This window comes from Bos taurus, chromosome 22 (assembly GCF_002263795.3).
Source record: "Bos taurus isolate L1 Dominette 01449 registration number 42190680 breed Hereford chromosome 22, ARS-UCD2.0, whole genome shotgun sequence".
NCBI lineage: Eukaryota > Metazoa > Chordata > Mammalia > Artiodactyla > Bovidae > Bos > Bos taurus.
The window spans coordinates 44,277,975-44,299,313 of NC_037349.1; the positions used below are offsets into that span (position 1 = coordinate 44,277,975).

General features: G+C 43.8%; 1 protein-coding gene and 1 long non-coding RNA gene across 9 annotated transcripts in view; one reads left to right on the forward strand and one right to left on the reverse strand.

The window, feature by feature from the left end:
- Positions 1 to 21,339, forward strand: part of ARHGEF3 (Rho guanine nucleotide exchange factor 3) — a 313,583-nt gene that overhangs the window by 260,563 nt on the left and 31,681 nt on the right. For 7 of the 8 annotated variants that reach the window (XM_003587632.6, XM_059880073.1, XM_059880075.1 and 4 more), the window contains one exon: positions 10,522 to 10,629. In XM_003587632.6, coding sequence (XP_003587680.1) covers positions 10,522 to 10,629 — 108 coding nt within the window. Of the gene's footprint in view, positions 1 to 7,409; positions 9,651 to 10,521; positions 10,630 to 21,339 lie in introns of those variants that run through there. The other variant, XM_059880076.1, reaches the window with a different exon arrangement.
- On the reverse strand, positions 7,209 to 21,255 carry LOC112443464 (uncharacterized). Its single transcript, XR_003031842.2, has 3 exons — positions 21,161 to 21,255; positions 17,350 to 17,550; positions 7,209 to 7,414 (listed from the first exon to the last, which is right to left on the reverse strand). It is a non-coding gene; the product is annotated as an uncharacterized lncRNA (long non-coding RNA).

Sequence of the window (21,339 nt, forward strand, 5' to 3'; positions counted from 1 at the left end):
ACCAGTAATGTAAGACTCTGACCCCATTTTCCAGACTTGTGGGCACATTTCTTCTGTGGCCTGCTTGGCAAAAAGACATAACCTGACACCAATCAAGAGAAAACATCTGTGCCCAAGGTTTGCTTCCCTGTAAGGGCCACAGAGGCTCAAGTCTGCCGGCAGCTCTCACACTGTTCGAGGTCAGACTCATAAAGTGCTTCAGCTCTAAACATCTGGCCCTTTCTCCTTGACAGAGTCAGGGCTTTGCTTGATGATCAGAAGGCGTATGTTGAGCCAGGGACCGCAGAGAGAGCTAAATATTTAGCTTCCTCTTTCTCTGAAGGTCTGCAGTGCCATGTCTGGGCATGACCAAAATGAGTTTCAGGCAGTGGGCTGGCATTTGCTTAAAGGAACCTATCGAGGTGAAGGTGTGCCTGTCTCCTTCTGCCCAAGGTCAAATAATAGTAACATCCTGTGTAAGAGAACTTGAATGTGGTTTTCTGCTAAACTCCAATCTTCTGGGGCTATTTATTAGATGTGTTTAATCATGGGCCAATTTAACTAGTAGCAGACTAATAAAATAACAAAATTGGGCTTGCTGCCAGGACAAATGTTGACTTACCCTTATAATGTTGACTGAAATGAATAACTTTGAAAGTAATTGAGGAGTGAAACCTTAGCCAAAAATAGGGTGTCTGAAACAGTGGTTCTGTTTTATTTTACTGGCACTGCTAAGAGACTTTGTTTGTAACCTAGGCTGCTGCCCGGCTCAGCTCTTGGAGAGTCCTGTATTTTACTAAATTATTTTCCAAGATGTTGTTTTGGTTTTGTTTTCTTTATCCCATAGACCATCATTTAGAAAAAATTAATAGCCCCATTGCAGAGAAGAACAGGCTTCTTTTCCAGTGTGGGGGCAAACATTCAACGATGATAGGGATACAGATAATAACTTGCTTGAGGTCTTCTCTCAGAAACGAAGTGGTGTGCCAGGAACATTAACCCTCTCAGAGTCTGCAGTAAAATTAGTTGCTCCTGCAGGGTACTCTGGACGAAATCCATCTAACTTGCCGCACACTCTCCTTTCTTTCATTCTGCCATTAAGTTTATACGAACATTCAAGAGTGATAGTGTTTTTGCCAGCGTGTGTTTTGAACTTGAAGGAAGCAGGGGAAGCCTGGAGGAAATGAAGCCAGGATGACCACATAAGTTGTCCTAAACCTTGACTTCTTTCTCTTCTCATTTTTTACTTGCATTTGATGGGAGCTTTGTTTGGGGCTGGAACTGAGCGTACTTTCAGAGGCTCATGCCAGCAGTGTCTGAGAGTTCAGTCCAGCGTCCCCTGCTCAGGCTTCTGCCTTATGCATGGTTCCCCTGAAAGCAACCACCTCACAGGCTGACCTTGGCCAGAGGTTGTAGGTGCTGGCTGGCTCAAGCAGAAGTCAAGGTGTTGACTGAGTTGACATACAGGGAATAAGGACCATCTCCCCATCCTTAATGTGTTCAGTTTTACAGCCCTGAGAGTCAATGGTTCAGTTTGTGAATTTGCGCAGACCATCTTCTGATGTCTCCATCATGTGCTTTTTAGCATTTCCTTGAGGGAAGACAGGAGAAATTATCAGATCCTCAACGCAGCAACACCCTGTCTACAACTTGGCCATAAGACTAAGCTAACTGAGAGTGTCCTGTGGATTTCATTTATCCAGGCTTAGTCCCTAGTAACAACAACAAAAAAGAAACCACTTTTTTCTTTGAAAGAAGGAAATTAGGGTGTTTTGCTTGTAGCATCTGATGCAGAGAGAGTTGGGCTGTTTCCTCAAAAGGGAAATGTGATCTCCATTGGTGCACAGTGTGAGGTGACTAGCCTTGCACCTGGAGAAGATAAGCACAAGGGTGTGGCCTCCACCTTCGCAATTAGCCCAGAGGAAGGTGTCAGGAGTTCTTCCTAGAGCTGTTCCTGGTGGTTTGTCAGCGTCCACAAAGCCTGCGGTCCATCCGTTGAAATCACCGATAAGCGTCTCTAGGGGAAAATTACAGTTCCATGTCTGAAGACCTTTTGTTCACCTTGAGGGTTAGCAACCAATAATTCTGAAATGCATTTGGCCTAATCAATGAAGCCAGGTTTCCGTTGGAATTTGGCCCTCTTTATTTGCCTTTTAACTTCTGGTAATAAATGATACCAGGTCAGTTAGCTCCATGCCAGGGAAAAGAAAACATAACAACAGCAACAAAAATTTTTTATGGAAATTTTGGAGTTAGAAACCATTATTTCATTACTGCCTTTTTCCGTTTTGGAAGAAATAAGATGAAGTCCCTTGCAGACTCCGAAGAAGCTCCCTGTCTCATTCCTACAGCCCCGCCCCTCTCGCTCAGACAGCTCTGTGAAGGCCTCCTCATTGGCCCCCCGTGTCCTGCACACCGCTGTGGCCCACTGTGCCCTGCCTACTGGCCATGTCGCCTGCCCACTCCTTGCCCACTCTCCCAGGGTTAACTCTCTCAGGTGCTCTGCCTGGATCAACCTTCTGGTTTTCCCTGTTCAGCCAGGAGACATTCCCCCAAGGGTGACACCTGTACACGTGAGTGAAGCCACTTTGCATATGCTGGGTAAACACTCACAGAACTGAGTTTCAAGGATGCATATAGTCCCAAAATATCTCTTCCATTTCTGTGCAATAATTAACAAAGGGAATAATAGTAACTTTACTATGGAGGAAATTTTCCAGCAAATATCTTTCGCGTGGCTGCTGTAACAGAGTATCACAAGCAGGCAGGCTTAGAACAACAGAGATTTATTTCTTACAGTTCTGCAGACTAGAAGTCAAAAATCACAGTGTTGGTAGGGCCCTCTGACTCCTGCAGGATAATTCTTCCTTGCCTCTTCCTATGGTGATTTGATGACAAAATAAAAGGGTGGGATGGCTTTGGCAACAGGAGGTGTCATAAGAAGTGAGACCAGAATATTTGTGGTGACCTAGAAATTTTGAAGGGTGAGAATCTCGGGTATTAACTGTAAAACAATGTAAACCACAAGGAAAGGCGTGGTAAAGTCGAGACAACTGTAATGAGCGGAACTGATGATCAGCTGACGGGAGCCCTCAGCCTTCTTAGTGGAAGACTGGGCTTTTGTATGAAAGAACAGAGTGAATTCAGGAGGTAGTTGTAGGGAAAGGAAAGCACCTTCACAAATTAAAACCAATACAGTAGAACAGAGGTCTCTTCTGATGGGCAGCCTGATCTTGAATGACCCCTGTTTTCTCTGTATATTTCTAAGACAAATCAGAGTTGAACTCTACCAGATTGTTTCATGTTGTGGAGCTGAGTGATCAGGAGCCAGTTGATGGGTTTCCTTTCCTTTTTTTATTTTTTAAATCAATTTGTTTATTTTAATTGGAGGCTAATTACTTTACAATATTGTGGTGGTTTTTGCCATACATTGACATGAACCAGCCATGGGTGTACATGTGTCCCCCATCCTGAACCTCCCTCCCACCACCCTCCCTATCCCATCCCTCTGGGTTGTCCCAGTACACTGGCTTTGAGTGCCCTGTTTCAGGCAAATTGATGGGTTTCTTAGTGAGAGCAAATAGTAGCCCAGTCAGTAATCAAACAGACTTCATGGAATCTTGACAGCCATGTTGGTGCCTCTCCATGGGGTCTCCAGCCTCCTGGATCTGGCTCTGTTCTGGCCTATAGCAGTTGAGAATTATTTAAATTCAGTAGTGGGATTTTTTTTTTTTTCCATTTTACCAGGTTTCTTCTACTTACATCCAATTCTAGATGATGTCTGCCTCCTCAGTATCCTTTCTCACTAGACAGACCCTCACTAACAAGTAAAGTAAAAATCTCAGATGGCACCTGTCTGCTCCAGGTCAACATTCACTAGTACATCTGCAAAACTGTTTTCTGTCCATTGAAGTAAATCTTTGTATTATGGGGCATTTTGACCAGGCACCATAGGCAGGACTGTGCATACTACATCCTTCGCCAATCTAGGGTTGGCCCCTAGATTTGCCAGTTGCCACACAAACAGTCAGACACAACTGAGTGACTGAACTCTACAACAAAACCTGGAATCCATGCCATTTCCCACACAGACCCTTTCCCTGTTCCCATATCGCTTTGAAGCAGATCCCAAGCATTGTAACATTTTATGTCCCTTATTCATGGTATTAATGGTCCGGGAAAGTTTGTGTTATGTTCAGGATAATTTGTTTGGAAAGCTAAGAGAACAAAATGTAGTAGGATAGCGTTCATTCACATAAAAGGTGAGTCAGAGATACCCTCTGCTTACCAGGAGAGGACCTTGCGTCCCCAGCTGCAAGGAAGGGGGTACAAATCGAGCCTGCGCTGTCTGGCAGAGCCTGAAGACTATCTGAGTGTGCCTGTGAGAGACGCCCTGCTTGGGAGTGTCATCTCTGGATATGTCTTAGCAGGAAGCTGAGGCTGAAGACCACTGGCCCAAGACATGACCCATATGAAGCCAGCAGTGGTACAGGGCAGTGGTCAGCCAGCTATGGCCCCTGCACCAAATACAGTCCACTTCCAATGGCCCTAAAGCTATTTGTTTCAGTGGCATGACATAGTATTGCACCCCCCATCTTAAAAAAATCAGATTTTTTTTTAAAGAACCAGATTTCTAACCCTTATTTTTAACTCAGTAGTACTTGGAAGTAGAGCTCAGGATCAAAACATTGTAAATGTTGCCTGGTGTACTAAAAATACTGTTAGAAAACAGTATTTTGGAAATTAATTTTCTAGAATCTTCTACATACAAATGGCTAACAAACACATGAAAAGATGCTCAACATCACTCATTATCGGAGAAATGCAAATCAAAACCACAACGAGGTACCATCTCACACTGGTCAGAATGGCTGCTATCCAAAAGTCTATAAACAATAAATGCTGGAGAGGGTGTGGAGAAAAAGGAACCCTCATACACTGTTGGTGGGAATGCAAACTAGTACAGCCACTATGGAGAACAGTGCGGAAATTCCTGAAAAAACTGGAAATAGAACTGCCGTATGACCCAGCGATCCCACTGCTGGGCATACACACCAAGGAAACCAGAATTGAAAGAGACACGTGTACCCCAATGTTCATCGCAGCACTGTTTATAATAGCCAGGACATGAAAGCAACCTAGATGTCCATCAGCAGATGAATGGATAAGAAAGCTGTGGTGCATATACACAATGGAGTATTACTCAGCCATTAAAAAGAATGCATTTGAATCAGTTCTAATGAGGTGAATGAAACTGAAGCCTATTATACAGAGTGAAGTAAGTCAGAAAGTAAAACACCAATACAGTATACTAACACATATATATGGAATTTAGAAAGATGGTAACAATGACCCTATATGCAAGACAGCAAAAGAGGCACAGATTTAAAGAACAATCTGTTGGACTCTGTGGGAGAAGGCGAGGGTGGGATGATTTGAGAGAATAGCATTGAAACATGTATATTATCATATGTGAAATAGATCACCAGTCCAGGTTTGATTCATGAGTCAAGGTGCTCAGGGCTGGTGCACTGGGATGACCCTGAGGGATGGGATGGGAAGGGAGGTGGGAGGGAGGGTCAGGATGGGGGGAACACATGTACATCCATGGCTGATTCATGTGAATATATAGCAAAAACCACCACAATATTGTAATTAGCTTCCAATTAAAATTTTAAAAAATTTCTAGAATCTTCTGTAGTGTGTCCTCTACTGAGCAAAATACTTGATTGAAAATTGGAAAATCTCCAACAAAACTCCTGTTCCTTTTTCTAATGAACAGGGGGAGAAAAGGGGGCCTCAGGCCCTCAAGAACAGTTTCTCTATTTCTTAATGGTTGAAAAAAGCAGAAGAATAATACTTTGGGACATGTGAAAATTATATGAAATTTGAATTTTAGTGTCTATAAATGAAAGTTTAATGGAACACAGCCACATTCACTTATTTACATACTGTTTATGGCTGATGGTAGAGATGAAGAGTTGTGACAGAGGCTAGACCGCCCTCAAAGTATAAAACATTTAGCCATCTGTCCCCTCACTGAAAAATATCACCAAACCCTAAAGTAGGGCATGAGCTCTGGAGCCAGCCTGCCTACATTTAAATCCTAGCCATCTTTTTTTTAGCTTTCCCTGTCTTTAAAATGATGATCACAATAGTGGCTATCTTGCAGAGATATTGGGCTTCTCTAATAGCTCAGTTGGTAAAGAATCCGCCTGGAATGTGGGAGACCCCAGTTCGATTCCTGGGTCAGGAAGATCCCCTGGAGAAGGGATAGGCTACCCACTCCAGTGTTCTTGGGCTTCCCTTGTGACTCAGCTGGTAAAGAATCCACCTGCCATACAGGAGACCTGGGTTCAATCTCTGGGTTGGGAAGATTCCCTGGAGAAAGGAAAGGCTGCCCACTCTAGTATTCTGGCCTGGAAAGTTCCATGGACAGTCCATGGGGTCTCAAAGAGTCAGACATAACTGAATGACTTACATTTTTGCAGAGATGTTAGGAGAAATAAATTACTAATTATCTGTAAAGCATAGAGAAGAGTCCCTGCAATGACTATGCACTCATTATTCTTAGTACTGCTAGAGCTTCTCCATCACTCATAGATCAAAACTTCCTGTTTAAAACATGAGGATGATGAAAGCCTCCTAGAGGGTTCAGGATGGGTGACACGTGAAGCCTGGGTGTGCAATCCCCAGCACATCTCCTGTCTCACAGATGGAGCCCCAGAAAGGATTCCTGGTGTTTCTAAACATTTGAAGGACAGTAAAAAAAAAAAAATCTCTCCATCAACTCATGGACAGATGCGCCTGCTAGCACAGTCGTTTCTCACCTCTCCCTAGCTCCTGGCCAGAGGTAGAGCGTCCAAGAGCAGTGTTGCCCTGCGGTAGAGTGGTCAGTTCTGCATTAAAGGCTGCATATCTGGCCCCTCCTGGGCCATGTTTGTGGCTCAGTAAAACCAGTGTCAGGGAAGCTACAGAGGAGATGTGGAAGACCCTTCCATTGTTCTCCAACCCTACTCTGGCTGCAAAAATGAGGTGTAAGGAGAATGAATGGTTTCCTGTATGCTGTGTCTGTTAGAATGGAACCTTCTTATTTTGAGAAATACAAATCGTCCCAAATTATATTGATATGATAGGCATTTTCTTACATTGCATATGTTGTGCTTTGGTTTTTATCTCTTAGAGGGAAAAATGAGGAAAGGACAAAAACTGTATGCCCTAGAGAAGGATTATTAAAATATATTTAATGAAATCTCACATTAAAAATAAAATTACATGCAGTGCTTTATTTGCTTTTGTTTGTAATTCAAGCACAAGAGACTTTTAAAATTGCTGAATCAATTCCTTTATGAAAAAATGTGACCTGTATGTCTGTCTTCATCCTCTCCTTCCCTTCTTTCTACCTCTTCCTTCTTTTTTCCCCCTTCCTTGTCCTCTAGAAAGATAAAGAGAAAATATTTGATAAAAGTCAGTACTCATTCATGATAAAAATTCACAGCTAACTTAGCATGGAAAGGAGCTGCCTTACTTGATAAAGGGTATCTCTTCCATGTGCTTAGCAAATATAATACTTAATGATGAAACCTTCATAATAATTACTTTATAATTAGAAATTAGACTATGGTACCCACTCTCTCAGCTTGTAATCAACAACATACAGATAGTCCTAGCCAGTGCAATAAGATAAGAAAAAAATAAAAAAGCTGTGAGATAGGGAAAACATGCAACAACACTGTTATTCAAGAAATACTGCCCACACTGCATTTTTCTTTTTTTTAACCTCTTTAGTGAGATGCCCTCCTGTTCTCTCTTAAAATTGCAGGGTGAGGGTATAGTCTGCACTTGAAAGTGGGTTTAGCAGTGACCTTGCCCAGCTTGGTTTGGCAGCTGAGTTGTTGGATTAGGGAGCTTCTGAAGGTTGTGTTCTGTCATCTCTCTATAAAGCCGAAAACATCCCTGGAATTGTATTTGCTGGTTCTCAGTACAGCTATTTAACTGGAATCTGGAAACATTTTCCCTGAGGGCTCTTTTTAGACAGCAGTAAAATGTAGCTGGAGACATACGTAGTAAATGGAAAAGAAAAATCAAATTAGGCCAAGAATGTTTTTAATCTCCTATTCTCACTGAAGCCCTCAAGGAGAACACCATAATGCATACTTCACTCATGTGGGTCAGGCATAAAGCCCTCTCCATAGATCTAATAACCTGTAAATGTTCTGGTTTGAAATTGCACCTGCCCACTTTGCTGGATCGAGTACATCATGCAGCAATGGTTTCTGTTTCGACTGTTCATTACTTGGGAATGTCACATTACCAGAGAGCAGCCCAGAGTTTACTTCCAAATGGGTGAAGCCTTAGGAAGGGAGTTTTAATTACAATCTCATGTAGCAACACAGGCACGACCTGCGGAGGGGCCGCCACTTGCACTGTGCATTCATGTCACAGCAGTGCAGAGAACGCACAGCGGACTGGCTCATGTGAAATGGGCAGCAGAGTCAGCAGAGCCTCAGAAAAATGACACAGCAAGTGAAACAAAGCCGAATCTTCCCTCATCCCACCAAGCGTGCAAGGCTCCCTGCTCCCTTTTTAAAGCAAGATAACCCAGTTGGCATTTGCCCTTCAACCTCCCCAATTTGATACGGAACCTGTGACCCAGGAGCTTTAGCCATTAATAAGAGACCTGGGAGTCAACGGGCTCTGAGGTGTGTGGCAGGAGTACATGAGACCAAATCCTGCTCCCCTAGGAAAGCCCTCTTCTTCTCACTTGCTGCAATGCAGTTTGTGCCACCAAAGGTGCTGTATCAAAACTCGGGCATTTCCAGCCAAAGCAGGAGCCATTTAGAAAAATTCAGGGGATGCTCAAGAGGCTGTGCGTGCGAGCGTGCGTGTGAGTGTGTGTGTGTCTCTATTCAGTAAGCCTGCTGGTGGTGCAGCTCTGACGTAAAAAATATTTTAAAAATCCTCCTCTGGGCACAGATACTCAGGAGCCAGGCACTGGACAGGGAGCATCCTTGAAGGGCACTGTCATCTGAAATCAGAGGGGCAATCGGATCTTTGTCTTCAGCGTTTACATAATTATGATGTGATATCTCTCGTGTTGAGAGATTCATCCTGTGCATTTTGGAACTAAACCTTCCTGGTGTTCGGAGAATTGCCTTCTGTCTGTTCAGCTCAGCATGCCAAGAGGCTGGAGAGGTCCCCAGCAGCCCGGATGCATTCTCTGTTTTGGAAAAGTATTTGCTTCAAGAAACCATGAAGTCACTCCTGGCCACATCGTGGAATTGTTTTGTGCTTTTTAAACAGCCTTTAGATTTTTTTTTTTCTATTTGCCAGAAAGGTTGGGTCTGTTTCAGAGGACTCTTCTGTTTTCTAAGGCTGTCAAGGGCATAAAATGACATGAGAGTGTCTTGGCAGAACTCCAGATTCAGGCAAGATTTTTCCAAGCACCTACTATGTTCAAAACACCTTGCAGGGATATTCTAGAGAATCTTAACTCTCAAAACTTTGAAGGCAATGGCTGAAAAAGAAAGATGAACACCTTGAGGCTCCCTCTGGAAATGGTCGAGTTTCACCACAACCACTGGCCAGTGTGGCTTTTTCCATCAAAATTTGGTGTCTTCATGCGCTGTCCAGCATCTCCCGCGCGTCAGATGGAGCTTAGGAAGACAAGGGTAACTGTTCTCTTTGTCAAGTGTTTTGTCTGTCGTCCCTCTCTTTTCCACAGCCTCTTGTTTTTATTTATGTAACTCTAATCTGCAGAGTCATTGGTTTAGGTATGCTCCCCCACCCATCAGCTTGCTTTGGGGTAACTTGCAGATTTGTGTATGTTTTATATGGTGATAATTTTCATAACTTGTGGCTAGGTATAGTATAAAAACTAGTGCTCGAGGTAGGGTTTTCTCTCTGTATATTTTCTTTTTGCTGTCTAGTTGTTATTTATAAGTATTAATATGTGCATTTCAAATATACTGTGGGTACAAAGAGGCTTTCTTAACAGCCTAGTAATAGAATAACTTCTTTAAAATGTTTTTTTAATTTGGTGTACTAAAAGGAACAGTCTTTGTGCTTTAGAAAAGCCATTGCATATTAGAAATTTGGACAGTGGCTTCAGGCAAGGTGGAGAAAAGGTTTTTTTAAAAAGATGAAACCAGAAGCATCAAAAGACAACCACCCGACAAGGTCATTGGATGGGAAATTGGAGGCAGCTTTTGTCTGCAAGAGGGGTTGGAGAGAGAGATTCTCCTGTGGGAGCCTCTGATTTGAAAGCCGTCAGACACTGTTGGGGTGAAGGAATTTGCCATTTGCTGTCTGCTCAGAGACTGCCTCTGTTGACCCCACCCCCCAACCCACCCCCACCCCGACTATTTACCCTTCCCTGGCTCACCAGTCACCTTCACACAGCAGGAGTGAGATGGGTACCATTTCCATTCTACAGAGTGGTGTGCAGCCAGCAGCTCGTGGAGTGAGACATGACTGTGTGGTGGAGTTACATTCTCTTTAGAATTGACCTTGACAGTTTCCTTTTTTTTTTTTAAACCCTAGGAGCCTAGTAATAAACGAGTCAAACCTCTTTCCAGAGTCACATCTCTCGCCAACCTCATCCCACCTGTGAAGGCCACACCGTTAAAGCGCTTCAGCCAAACCCTGCAGGTAAGGACACGGTGGGCTCATGTTTGCAGAAAACCCTGTTGTGTGGGAGGAGACACCTCTGTCCTAGCCAGAACCTCCCCTGGTTTCAGTCTGACCTGAATCAATGCTTATTATTTGAATAGAAGAGAGCAAGTGAGCAGACTGGAAGAGAAAGAGATGTTTTAAAGTTGGTTTCAGACAGAGCCCTTCAAGAGGTAACTGGAGGCATCATCCCTGTTGGGTCTTTCCTCACAGTTTTGTTTCAGAGACCCCATCCGGATGTACTTTCATAGGTATCCATTTGGTCCTAAAATATCTATGGGCCTCCCAAGAAAACCAGCGCCTGACCTCAGATGGAGGGCAAGAGAGCCTAGTGGCTTCGACGAGTGGCTTAGAGCCTCGCAGCATGTGAGAAGAAACTCAGCCCACCCACTCATTTCTTATGGCCGTGGAGCTGAGAATGATTTTTGCTTTTTACATTGGCTGCGGAAAAGCAATCCAAAGAGTAGTATTTCAAAACCCATGAAGATGATTTGAAATTGCAGTGTCTGTAGCTGCAGTTGTGCAGGCACACAGGCGTGCCTAAATGTCAACGTGTTGTCTGTAGCTGCTGTGGCCCTACAAAGGCAGTCAAGTAGTTGGGACCCCGACCATATCGCCCACAACACCAAAAATATTTACTCTTGGACCCGTTACAGAAAATGTTTGTTGCTCCCTGACTGAGGACATGGGCCTGGGAGTAGAAGTATCTCACTTCTGGCCTTGGCTCTGTCCCTCAATGAGTTTGTCCCCTTGAGCAGGTAACTCTGCACCTCTCTAGGTCTTGCCATTATTCCATGTGGATACACTGGGGATGGTGCTGCCAGCTCCTCTAGAGAACCGCTCTAAAGACTTACAAGGTAGTACATTTAAAGGACCTAGCATGGTTCCTTGGCCCATGGTTCATAATCACTGACTTCCTAACTAGCTAAGGTGTAAATATTAGCTACTGTAAACATTCTTTGGTTAATTCAGGTGGTTGTAGTTCTTGTTCATAAACTCCTGAAAAAGTTTATCTTTTAAAGTGAACATTGAGGTTTTTTTTTTTTTTTTCCTTTCCCCAAAGGCCTTGGGCACCCAGTAGGATAAAAATCCTTTTCCTATCATGAAAAGGCTCGCCTTGTTCAGCTGAGTAGGCTTGAGTCTGCCAGTTCCTTACACTTCCTGAATACTTCTGCTTAGCAATATTTTTCATCTTAACTTTCTGAGCCATTAAGAGAGTTGTGGGTCAGCACCCAAGGCATATCCCAAGCTATGGACACCAGTGATTTGAGAGCTGTTCGAAGTCTCCCTCACCCGCTCCTGTCCTTGTTGCCACACCAAGCAACCCAAGCTCTTCCCCCTCTTTCCTGTCCACCCCTCAGTGCTCATCCCCTGCCCTGCGCGTTCCTCTGTTAGCTCTGCTAATATTTCCCCTGAACGAATCCTCGTCTCATTAGCGGTAGGCTTGGCTCTGTGCTGGAACCTCTGGGCTCCTGGCTGTCCCCTGAGCCCCTTTGTGGGAGAACAGAGGAGAAAAAAAAAAAAAATAAGGTCATCCTGGGGAGCCAGATGAAGGGCTTTGAAGCTCATGAAGAAAAATGTGTTTACCTTCTCTCCCTGGTGACCAGTCTCAGCCCTCTGGCCAAGTTCATCACAGGCTTCCCCTGGAAGATTCATCACCGCCCTAGCCCCGCACATCTGGTCTTTCGCTGAGTTCTGCTTTTCAAACATTCTTCAGCCTGTCGATTGCCATTTCACCCTTTCCTTTCCATCTCAGTGGTGGTGGCTCGAGGTCACCGTAGTTACTTCCTCCCTTGATTACAGTCTCCATGTTGCCTGCCATCTCTTCCCCTTGTCTCTCCGAGGACAGTCCACCCTGTGCCCCAGGAAGGGCCTTGCTCACTCCGCAAGTGTTTAGGCGGGCTCTACTCCTGCCCTCATGTCACTTACATCCTAGATAGGGTTGCCTTCTAGTCACATCTGGCCCTCGGTTGTGTTTTGTTTGGCTGCACGTTGTTTTGAGCTCACATTTAGAAATCAAAAGAGTCCTTGTAACAATCTGGACTTCTGGCTTCTTTTGAGGAATTGGAATGCCTAGCAGTGCTGGGCCTGTGTTCTCACATGGCACTTATGAGCCATACCTAAGTAGCCAGTCAGCATTCACCTACGGATGTCCCCACTTCTCCCAGCTATCCTTCCAACACCTGGCCTCTTCACTCAGTGTCATCAACTTGCCTGGCCTCCAGGCTCCACATTTCTGCTCATGATTCTAGGGACAGTGCTGTCTATGCCTCCTCACCGCAGCCCAGCCCCAACACAAAGTGCATCTTCCATTGTCTTTCCTTCAGAATCTTTCCTTTGGCTCCCCAGGAAACCTTTAATTTTTTTCTCTTGTTTCTACCCTACACAGATCCCACACAGGGAACACTGCAGGAAATATTTAATCACCTTGCAAATTTGCCCTGACCTAGAGAACTGGGGCAAAGAGAAATCGAGCCTTGTCTGAAACCCAACAGACTGAGGCCAAACTTGAGGGGCTGGATCTGACATGTGGATATTGGTTTCTAAAACATCAAAGATTTTTTTTGGCAAAATAATTTTTAACTTACTTGTTTAAAATACCAGGATAAAGAGCTAATCCCGGGTTCTGTTTATTGGGCAGAAACAACCAGACAGAAACAGAATAATTATTTATAATGGTTATGTCCACGAACATAGAACTTGAACAGTGTTTTTATGCTGTGAGTGTGTCTTTGGTGGGAGTCAATAAATGGAAATATGCCCCTGAGGTTGTATGCAGTTAGACAGCCTCGTTTGCAGGATGATCCGCAAAGCTTGGAGTATGCCATCTTGCCCCCACCTATCTCCCTGTAAGTCACCTTGGCACATGCAGTGCAAATTCTGCAGAATTACTTCCAGTCCTAGCATCCCAATAATTGCCTCCTGGCTTTATTGCTTCCTTCCCCACAGCTAGAGCGGGATAGGTGTTAATGTAGCCTGAGGAGCAGGGAGGATGGGGGAGGGGGCCCTAAAGGGAGTACTCAGTGCGCCAAGTTCACTACCTTCCTCATTTGGCCTCTGGTGGTCCTGATGCCCCTTCTAAAACGGGAGAAACAGAAAAAGAAGCCACAGGGCGGCTCCAAACCTCTCGGCAGTCATTCATTTCTTTCCCATGTGTGTGTGTGCTTTTTCTCTAACTTCCCGAAACAGCACAGTGCTGGAATGGAGCAGCTTGCTTCTCTGTGGCAGTATCCTTGCCCCTGGCTCCTGGCCTTTAGAGATACCCGTTCGGCCTCTCAGGGTACATTCCTTTTATCATAGGAGGAGATATGACTTAGGCCCAAACCCAATGCTTTAATAGATAGTAGAACACTTAGACCCTGATGCTGGGGAAGATTGAAAGCAGCAGAAGAGGGCAGCAGATGATGAGATAGTTGGATAGCATCACTGACTCAATGGACATGAGTTTGAACAAACTTCGGAAGATGGTGATAGACAGGGAAGCCTGGTGTGCTGCAGTTCATGGGGTCGAAAAGAGTCAGACATGACTGAGTGACTGAACAAGAACAGAACATTGAGCAGGCCTTCCTCTGGCTTGCCGGGAGGGTGTCAGTAGAGCTCAGGGCTGGCAGCCTCTTCCAAAAAGGTCAAGGGCTGTGTTGCAAGTGTAAGTGGTCCTTGGAGCCACAGTTCAGGAAGACACTGCAGGACTTGTTCTCTGTGGCCTCCTCCCTACCCCCACCATGCCCCTGTGGACCGGGGTCTTGGGCCCCAGCACAAAGGCGGCATTTGCAGAGGTCAGAGAGGGAGCGCCGACTGCATGGCGCTCCGTCTGATTCTGACCGGGGAGGTTAGCGCTGCTGGTGGACTGGAGCACAGATATCCAGATCCCTCTGTGCCTATAAATCCCCTCCCTGGGCTGCCCAGCTCTGGAAGGGGCTGGTGTGCTCTCCTCATGTGGAGTGAGGAAGGCGGAAGGCGAGCTGCCTTGCAGGCGAGCGGCCTTGGCCGGTCAGTCGCTCGCCGAGGCCTCCTCCCCCGTCACAGCTGCGCGGCTGGTGGACTCATTTGGGCTGAGTCCAGGGCATGCTATGGGATGCTGTGCTCCCTACACAGCAACTGAGCCCTCTGTTCTCTTTGAACTGTGTTTCTTTTCCCTTATAAAAGTGTGTGTTCATTATGGAAGAATACAGAAAAGAGGAAAGAGAAAGATTCCACTCCCAAACAACCCGTTAATATTTTATAGTTTCCTTTCAGTGTCATTGTAGGTCTGTCTATGAAGCTTAAACACTCTGAGCCTAATTTGGGGTTACTCGCAGTCTGCCAGCCTTATCTTTGTGTTATCTGTTTACCTTTGGATTTATTCCTCCCCCTTGCTACCCCCAGGGACTGTGGATGACCAGTTTCTCTTGCATCTCTATTGATCTTTGCTTCACATATTTCCAAGCTGCACAGTTAGGTGTATAAAGGTTCCTCTTCATCTCCTGAAGGTTTTGTATCTTTTACTAAAGTTAAATATTTCTATTTATTTCTTTTAATGCTTTTTGTATTTGATTTTCTTTTTTGTCTTTTTATGCATTTTACCTGCTGTTTCTTGTTCATCTCTTCTTTTCCTCCTCCCTTTGTCATTTAGCTAGATGAAAGTTTTATTATGGCTTAAGGGAAATGTTATATCACAGTTAGAAAATATGATCTTAATTGACTAAGTATATATTATTCCAACATGATGCGATTTATTTTATATAACTAGTCTCCTATTAATGGATATTTATGTTGTAAATATTTTATATCATTAAGTACTTATGTTGAATTTTTTAATGAACTTTCTATTTTTTAAAGTGCCTTCTATTTTGCTTTCTCTTCTGATTATATAACATCATAGTCAGAAAAGGGAATAAAAGTTCTTGTAATCCCATCTTTCCATCACCAAAAAACTTTTATTAATATTTTGGTATATACTTGGGCAATCTTTTCTTTTACTATTAATATGTCCTGCATTTATACTTTTTAAAAACAAAATTATAATCATACTATTTTTAACTTGCTTTTGTCTTAACCATATAAAATAACTCATGGTATAAGGACCTTTTTTCTTGTCATTAAACATTTATCATTATCTCTAGTTTTAAGAGATAATGGGTTTATATAGTGTTTTGTCAAAAGGATGTATGTTTATTCAATCACCCTTCTATTGTTGAACATTTCAGTAGTTTGCATTTTTCTGCCATTATAGATAATCACAAATCTAAGCCATCTGATATCAGTTAGACCTCTGATTTTTTTTTAAATTTTATATAGGAGTGTAGTTGATTTACAGTTCTGTATTAATTTCAGGTGTACAGCAGAGTGACTCAGTCATACATACACATATATCCATTCTTTTACAGATTCTTTTCCCATGTAGGTTATCACAGAATGTTGAGTAGAGTCTCCTGTGCTGTGTGGTAGATCCTTGTTGATTATTTTGTATGTAGTAGTGTGTATATGTTAATCCCTAACTCCTAATTTATCCCTGCCCCCACATTTCCCCTTTTGTAACCATATTTTGTTTTTGAATTCTATAAGTCTGTTTCTGTTTTGAAAATAAGTTCATTTGTATCATTTTTTTTAAGATTTCCACATATAAGTGATACCATATGATATTTGTCTTTTTCTCTCTGACTTAAATCCATCCACATTGTTGCAAATGGCATTATTTTATTATGGCTGAGTAATATTCCATTGTAGCACATCTTCTTTATTCATTCCTTTGTTGATGGACATTTAGGTTGCTTCCATGTCTTGGCTATTGTAAATAGTGCTGCAGTGAACATTGGGGTGAATGAATCTTTTCAAATTCTGGTTTTCTCTGAGAGTTTGCCCAGGAGTGGGATTTCTGGATCATACAGTAGTTCTCTTTTTAGTTCCCACTAGCGGTATAGATGGGTTCCCTTTTCTCCACACTCTCTCCAGCATTTATTGTTTGTGGACAATTTGATGATGGCCATTCTGACTAGTGAGAGGTGATACCGCATGCTAGTTTTGATTTGCATTTCTTTGATAACTAGTGACATTGAGCATCAAGCCTCTACTTTTGATGTATATCTGTCTTGGACAGAATGGCTTCTCCATGTTCTCACATACTAATTCTAAACTCATAGTCATATTTCTCTCTGTCTTGGAGCAAGGGTTCAGGGGCTCATGTTGGGTCTGAAATGGCTCAGAGATGATGAGGGTGAAGGGGAGAAAGGACATTTGAGGTTTGAGGAAGAAGTGTGGGGAAAAAACCAGAAACCAAACCGCCTGTCTGGAAGGTAAGAATGTAGATGAGAGCAAACTTGTATTCCATGTTAAAGGGAACTCCTGAGTTTCTGCTGTTCCTGGAGTAAAAGTTTGACTATTGTAATAGTTGGCTATTGCAATTTAAAGCTTGTCATTTTAAATTTCGTCCTAACGTCTTTCATTAGCTCAGTATTTACACTGAGCCAAGTTCTGTGCAAGGTCCTTTATATTCATAGCCTCATTCTCAGCTCTGCAGGGTAGGTTTCATCAGGACTTTATAGGGAAAAATCCTGAATGTGCCCAAGGTCATGCAGCCAGTCACGCTAGAGCTGGATTCTGTAAGGTTTGGCAATGCCTCTGCTGTGGTAGGCTTTTATAAAGTCAGTTTGGTCCTAATAAAGCCTGCAGTTTGCCAGGATCTAAAAGTAATAGCCAGATTTTCAGTCTGGAGCATCCTACCTCACTGCTGTTCCTCATGCTTTGTTTGCTGATGTGGTAGGGACAGTCGTCATTCCATTTCAGCCTGTGGAATATTTTACCATTAGCGTTATTGTGTGCAGATGGTGCCCAGTGAAGATGGTCAGGCTGCTTGCCCAAGGCTCTGGAAGACTTCTAATTCCTGGCTGGCACTAAGCAAAGTGTACGATATTTTCTCCACACCTGAAACAAATATTTTCTTCAGCTGTCATTCACATCTACTCAAAATGTCTCCCAACTAAAAAAAGGTTTGTCCTCTTACTAGATCCTTCAGGTTTGACATTTATTGATTGTGAATTGGTCTAGTGCCGTTTACCATGTTTTCAATGTACATTAATCTGAACTGGATACCATACTGTGATTTTGTTGATAGCACCACTTCTGACTCAGTGTTCATAGTCTTGCACATTTCTGTGCTGATTGTGTTTTCCCTTCATTACTATCTCTTTATTATGAAAAATCTGGAAAATAAACGTAGCTGCTGCTGCTGCTACTGCTGCTGCTAAGTTGCTTCAGTCGTGTCCGACTCTGTGTGACCCCATAGACGGCAGCCCACCAGGCTCCCCTGTGCCTGGGATTCTCCAGGCAAGAACACTGGAGTGGGTTGCCATTTCCTTCTTCAATGCATGAAAGGAAAAGTGAAAGTGAAGTCACTCAGTCATGTCTGACTCTTAGCGACCCCATGGACTTCAGCCTACCAGGCTCCTCCGTCCATGGGATTTTCCAGGCGAGAGTATTGGAGTGGGTTGCCATTGCCTTCCCCAGAAATAAATGCAGAGAAGTGTGAAAATGAAAATAAAAATCCCCCATAGTCAGGGCTTCCCTGGTGGCTCAGTGGTTAAAAAAAAAAAAAAAAAAAAGTCCGCCTGCCAATGCAGGAGACACGGGTTCAATCCCTGATCTGGGAGGATCCCATATGCCTCAGAGCAACTAAGCCTGGGAGCCACAAGCACTGAGCCCTAGAGCCCACGTTCCACAAGAGAAGCCACCAGCAGATGCCCTCACTAGAGAGTGGCCCCCACTCGCCACAACTAGAGAAAAGCCCAAGCAGCAGACCCACCACAGCCAAAAAGAAAAAAATAAATAAAATAAAAATCATCCATAGTCCCACCATTCAGGGGTAACCCCTGTTATCATTTTGTATTTTAAATAGGGATCTTTCTTCTCTTCCTTAACTCTACTTGTGAGACTTTCCTATTTTCATTAAGAATTTCTAAAAAAGAATGTTTTTTCCAAGTTTTATTGGCATATAACTTGACATACAGCTGTACTGTGTAAGTTTAAAGTATACAGCATAATTTGATTTGTATGTATTGTGAAAGGATTACCACAACGAGTTAACATTCATCATCTCATATAGATACAAAGAAAATAAGACAGTATTCTCTCAGGAAGAATGCTTTACAGATTTGCATGTCATCCTTGTACGGGCCCTTCTCTGCATGGCTCTGCCCTTAGTAAATGAGCTGCCAAAACGAGCACAGAAGAATGCTTTTAACAACCGTGCAATATTCCATTGTGTGATTATGCTGTAATTTATTGAACTGATCCCTATTGTCAGGTATTTTAGGCTCTTTGCACATCTTTTGCTTTTATAGTGTTTTCTCCTCCTAAAAGTTACCTTAGTGGAGGTCCCATGTAGAAGTATTTAGTCCAAATAGTTTAGACATGTGTCTGCTGTTTGCTGATAAATGAAGTCATATAAACAAGTATTAATGGCAGCAGAGCAGTCAGTGGTGTAATAACTGTGATAGGTCATATCCTTTTCCTATTGATCACCTACCAGGCACTTGGCCAAACCCTTGATATGCTTTATCTTATCAAATCCTCACTACTACTTCGTGAGGTATTTATTACTATGTCCCTTCCCTTTTACAGATAATCTGCCTCCAATGCAGGAGATGTGGCTCCATCCCTGGGTCAGGAAGATCTCCTGGAGAAGGAAATGGCAACCCATTCCAGTATTCTTGCCTGGGAAATCCCACGGGCAGAGGAGTCTGGCAGGCTACAGTCCGTGGTGTCCCAAAAGAGTCAGACACAAACTGAGTGGTGACTAAAACAATTTACAAGTAAAGAAACTGAAATCCAAAGAGATTTCCAAGGTCCCTCAGCCACTGAAGTGACTTGACACCAGGTCTGTGTTACTCCACAGCCTGTGCTCTTAACTCATGTTTTGTTGGAGTTTCGTAGTTGAAAAGCTAGACTCAGTTCTCTTCCAGCGTGTACCTATGCCAGTCACTTAATCCTCTGGCACTTGGATTTTTTATCTATCAAAAGGGGGCAAAATATGAGAACCTGTCCAATGCCTCTGTCAGGATTAGTATGTGAATGTGAAGTCGCTCAGTTGTGTCTGACTCTTTGCAACCCCATGGACTGTAGCCTACCAGGCTCCTCCATCCATGGGATTTTCCAGCCGAGAGTACTAGAGTGGGGTGCCATTTCCTTCTCCAGAGGATCTTCCCGACCCAGGGATCGAACCCGGGTCTCCCACATTGTAAGCAGATGCTTTACCATCTGAGCCAACAGGGAAATCCTGTCAGGATTAGAATGAGAGGCCAATGTGATAGAGGCTTCATAGCTGATAAATGTTATTTCTCCATTTAAGTTAATTACTCTAATCAAATTTTGTAAAACAGTCTCCTCCAGGACACTGAGAACATTTCCCCATTCCCTACCACCACCACTGTACTTTCTGGTTTAATCCATTGTAGTAGCAACACAGACACGTTTTCCTCTTACAGTCCCACCCTAACCTCCAATCCATTAAACAGTAAGCTGTCTGCTACAAAATAGCAATGGTCAGTGTAGAGGATTTCCCTGGCTCTAACTCTTAATTGGAGTGCGTTATCTTTGGCCATAGAGACCTTCTGTTTTGGGAAAAGGACAAGGGAGTGCCCCACTGAACAGGGAGCATTAACAAACCAAATCTGTTCCATCATGCCTATCATGCCGGGTCTACATTTCCTCTGACACATGTAAAGGCGGCAGCTTTTTCCCCACCTCCAGCATCTTTTCCATATACCCAGGCCAGGCATAAACATGAGCACCCACTTCCTAAATCTGCAGTATCTGCGCCTGCTATGGCCATTGTTATTGTAGCTGCCAGTAGTTATGAGCTTTGGGTTTTTGACTGATTTGCTGGGCCAGTTTCCCTCATGGAAACTCTTGCTTGTCCTGGAACATTTTTCATTCCAGGCCCAGATTCCCCACAATGAAGGGTATCGCCATGCATGTTTCTATTTTGTATCCAGTCCCTCCCAGGGCTGAGTCCCTTAGTTTGAAGTGAGCCTCTCCTGGTCACCTTGTACTCCTGGCATCTAGTGGTTAGAGGTGAGGATCATATTAAACATCCTGTGCTACCCAGGACAGCCCCTCACAAAAAGGCTGTTCTGGCCTAAGACGTTAGTGGTGGCAGGGTGGGGAGTCTCTGCCACAGGCCAAGAAGTAGCCTGATCCTCATCTGTTTGGGCGCACACATCCCATCATGCTTAAATCTTATCCTAGAGGAAGCAGGGTAGGATATTGGTTAAAATTTGTAACGTGTTGGGGGAGCTGGACTCAAATAGACCAGATGTGGGTTGTCATCCTGAATTCACTGTTGACCTGGTTTAAATTCTGGAGCACAGGTCAGCTACCTGACCTTCAGCAAAGCATCACCCTCTCTGAGCCTCAAGTTCCCTCATCTATAAACATGGGTAAGAATCCTCACCTTTTGGACAGAGAAGGAGATTAAAGCCCCCCTCACAGGCAAGCAATGACATTCCCTCATTAAGCAAGATTGTTGAGGACCCACCATGTGCAGTGCAGATGAATCCATCAGTGAATAGAACAGATGGAGACCCTGGGCCTTCAAGGAGCTTACCTTCTGGGAGGAAACAGACATGTCAGAATCAAACTAGTAAGTGATGTCACAGAGCACATGGTGACGCAAGAGCCAGAGCAGGGGGGTGGGCGGTGGTGGGACTAGAAGGC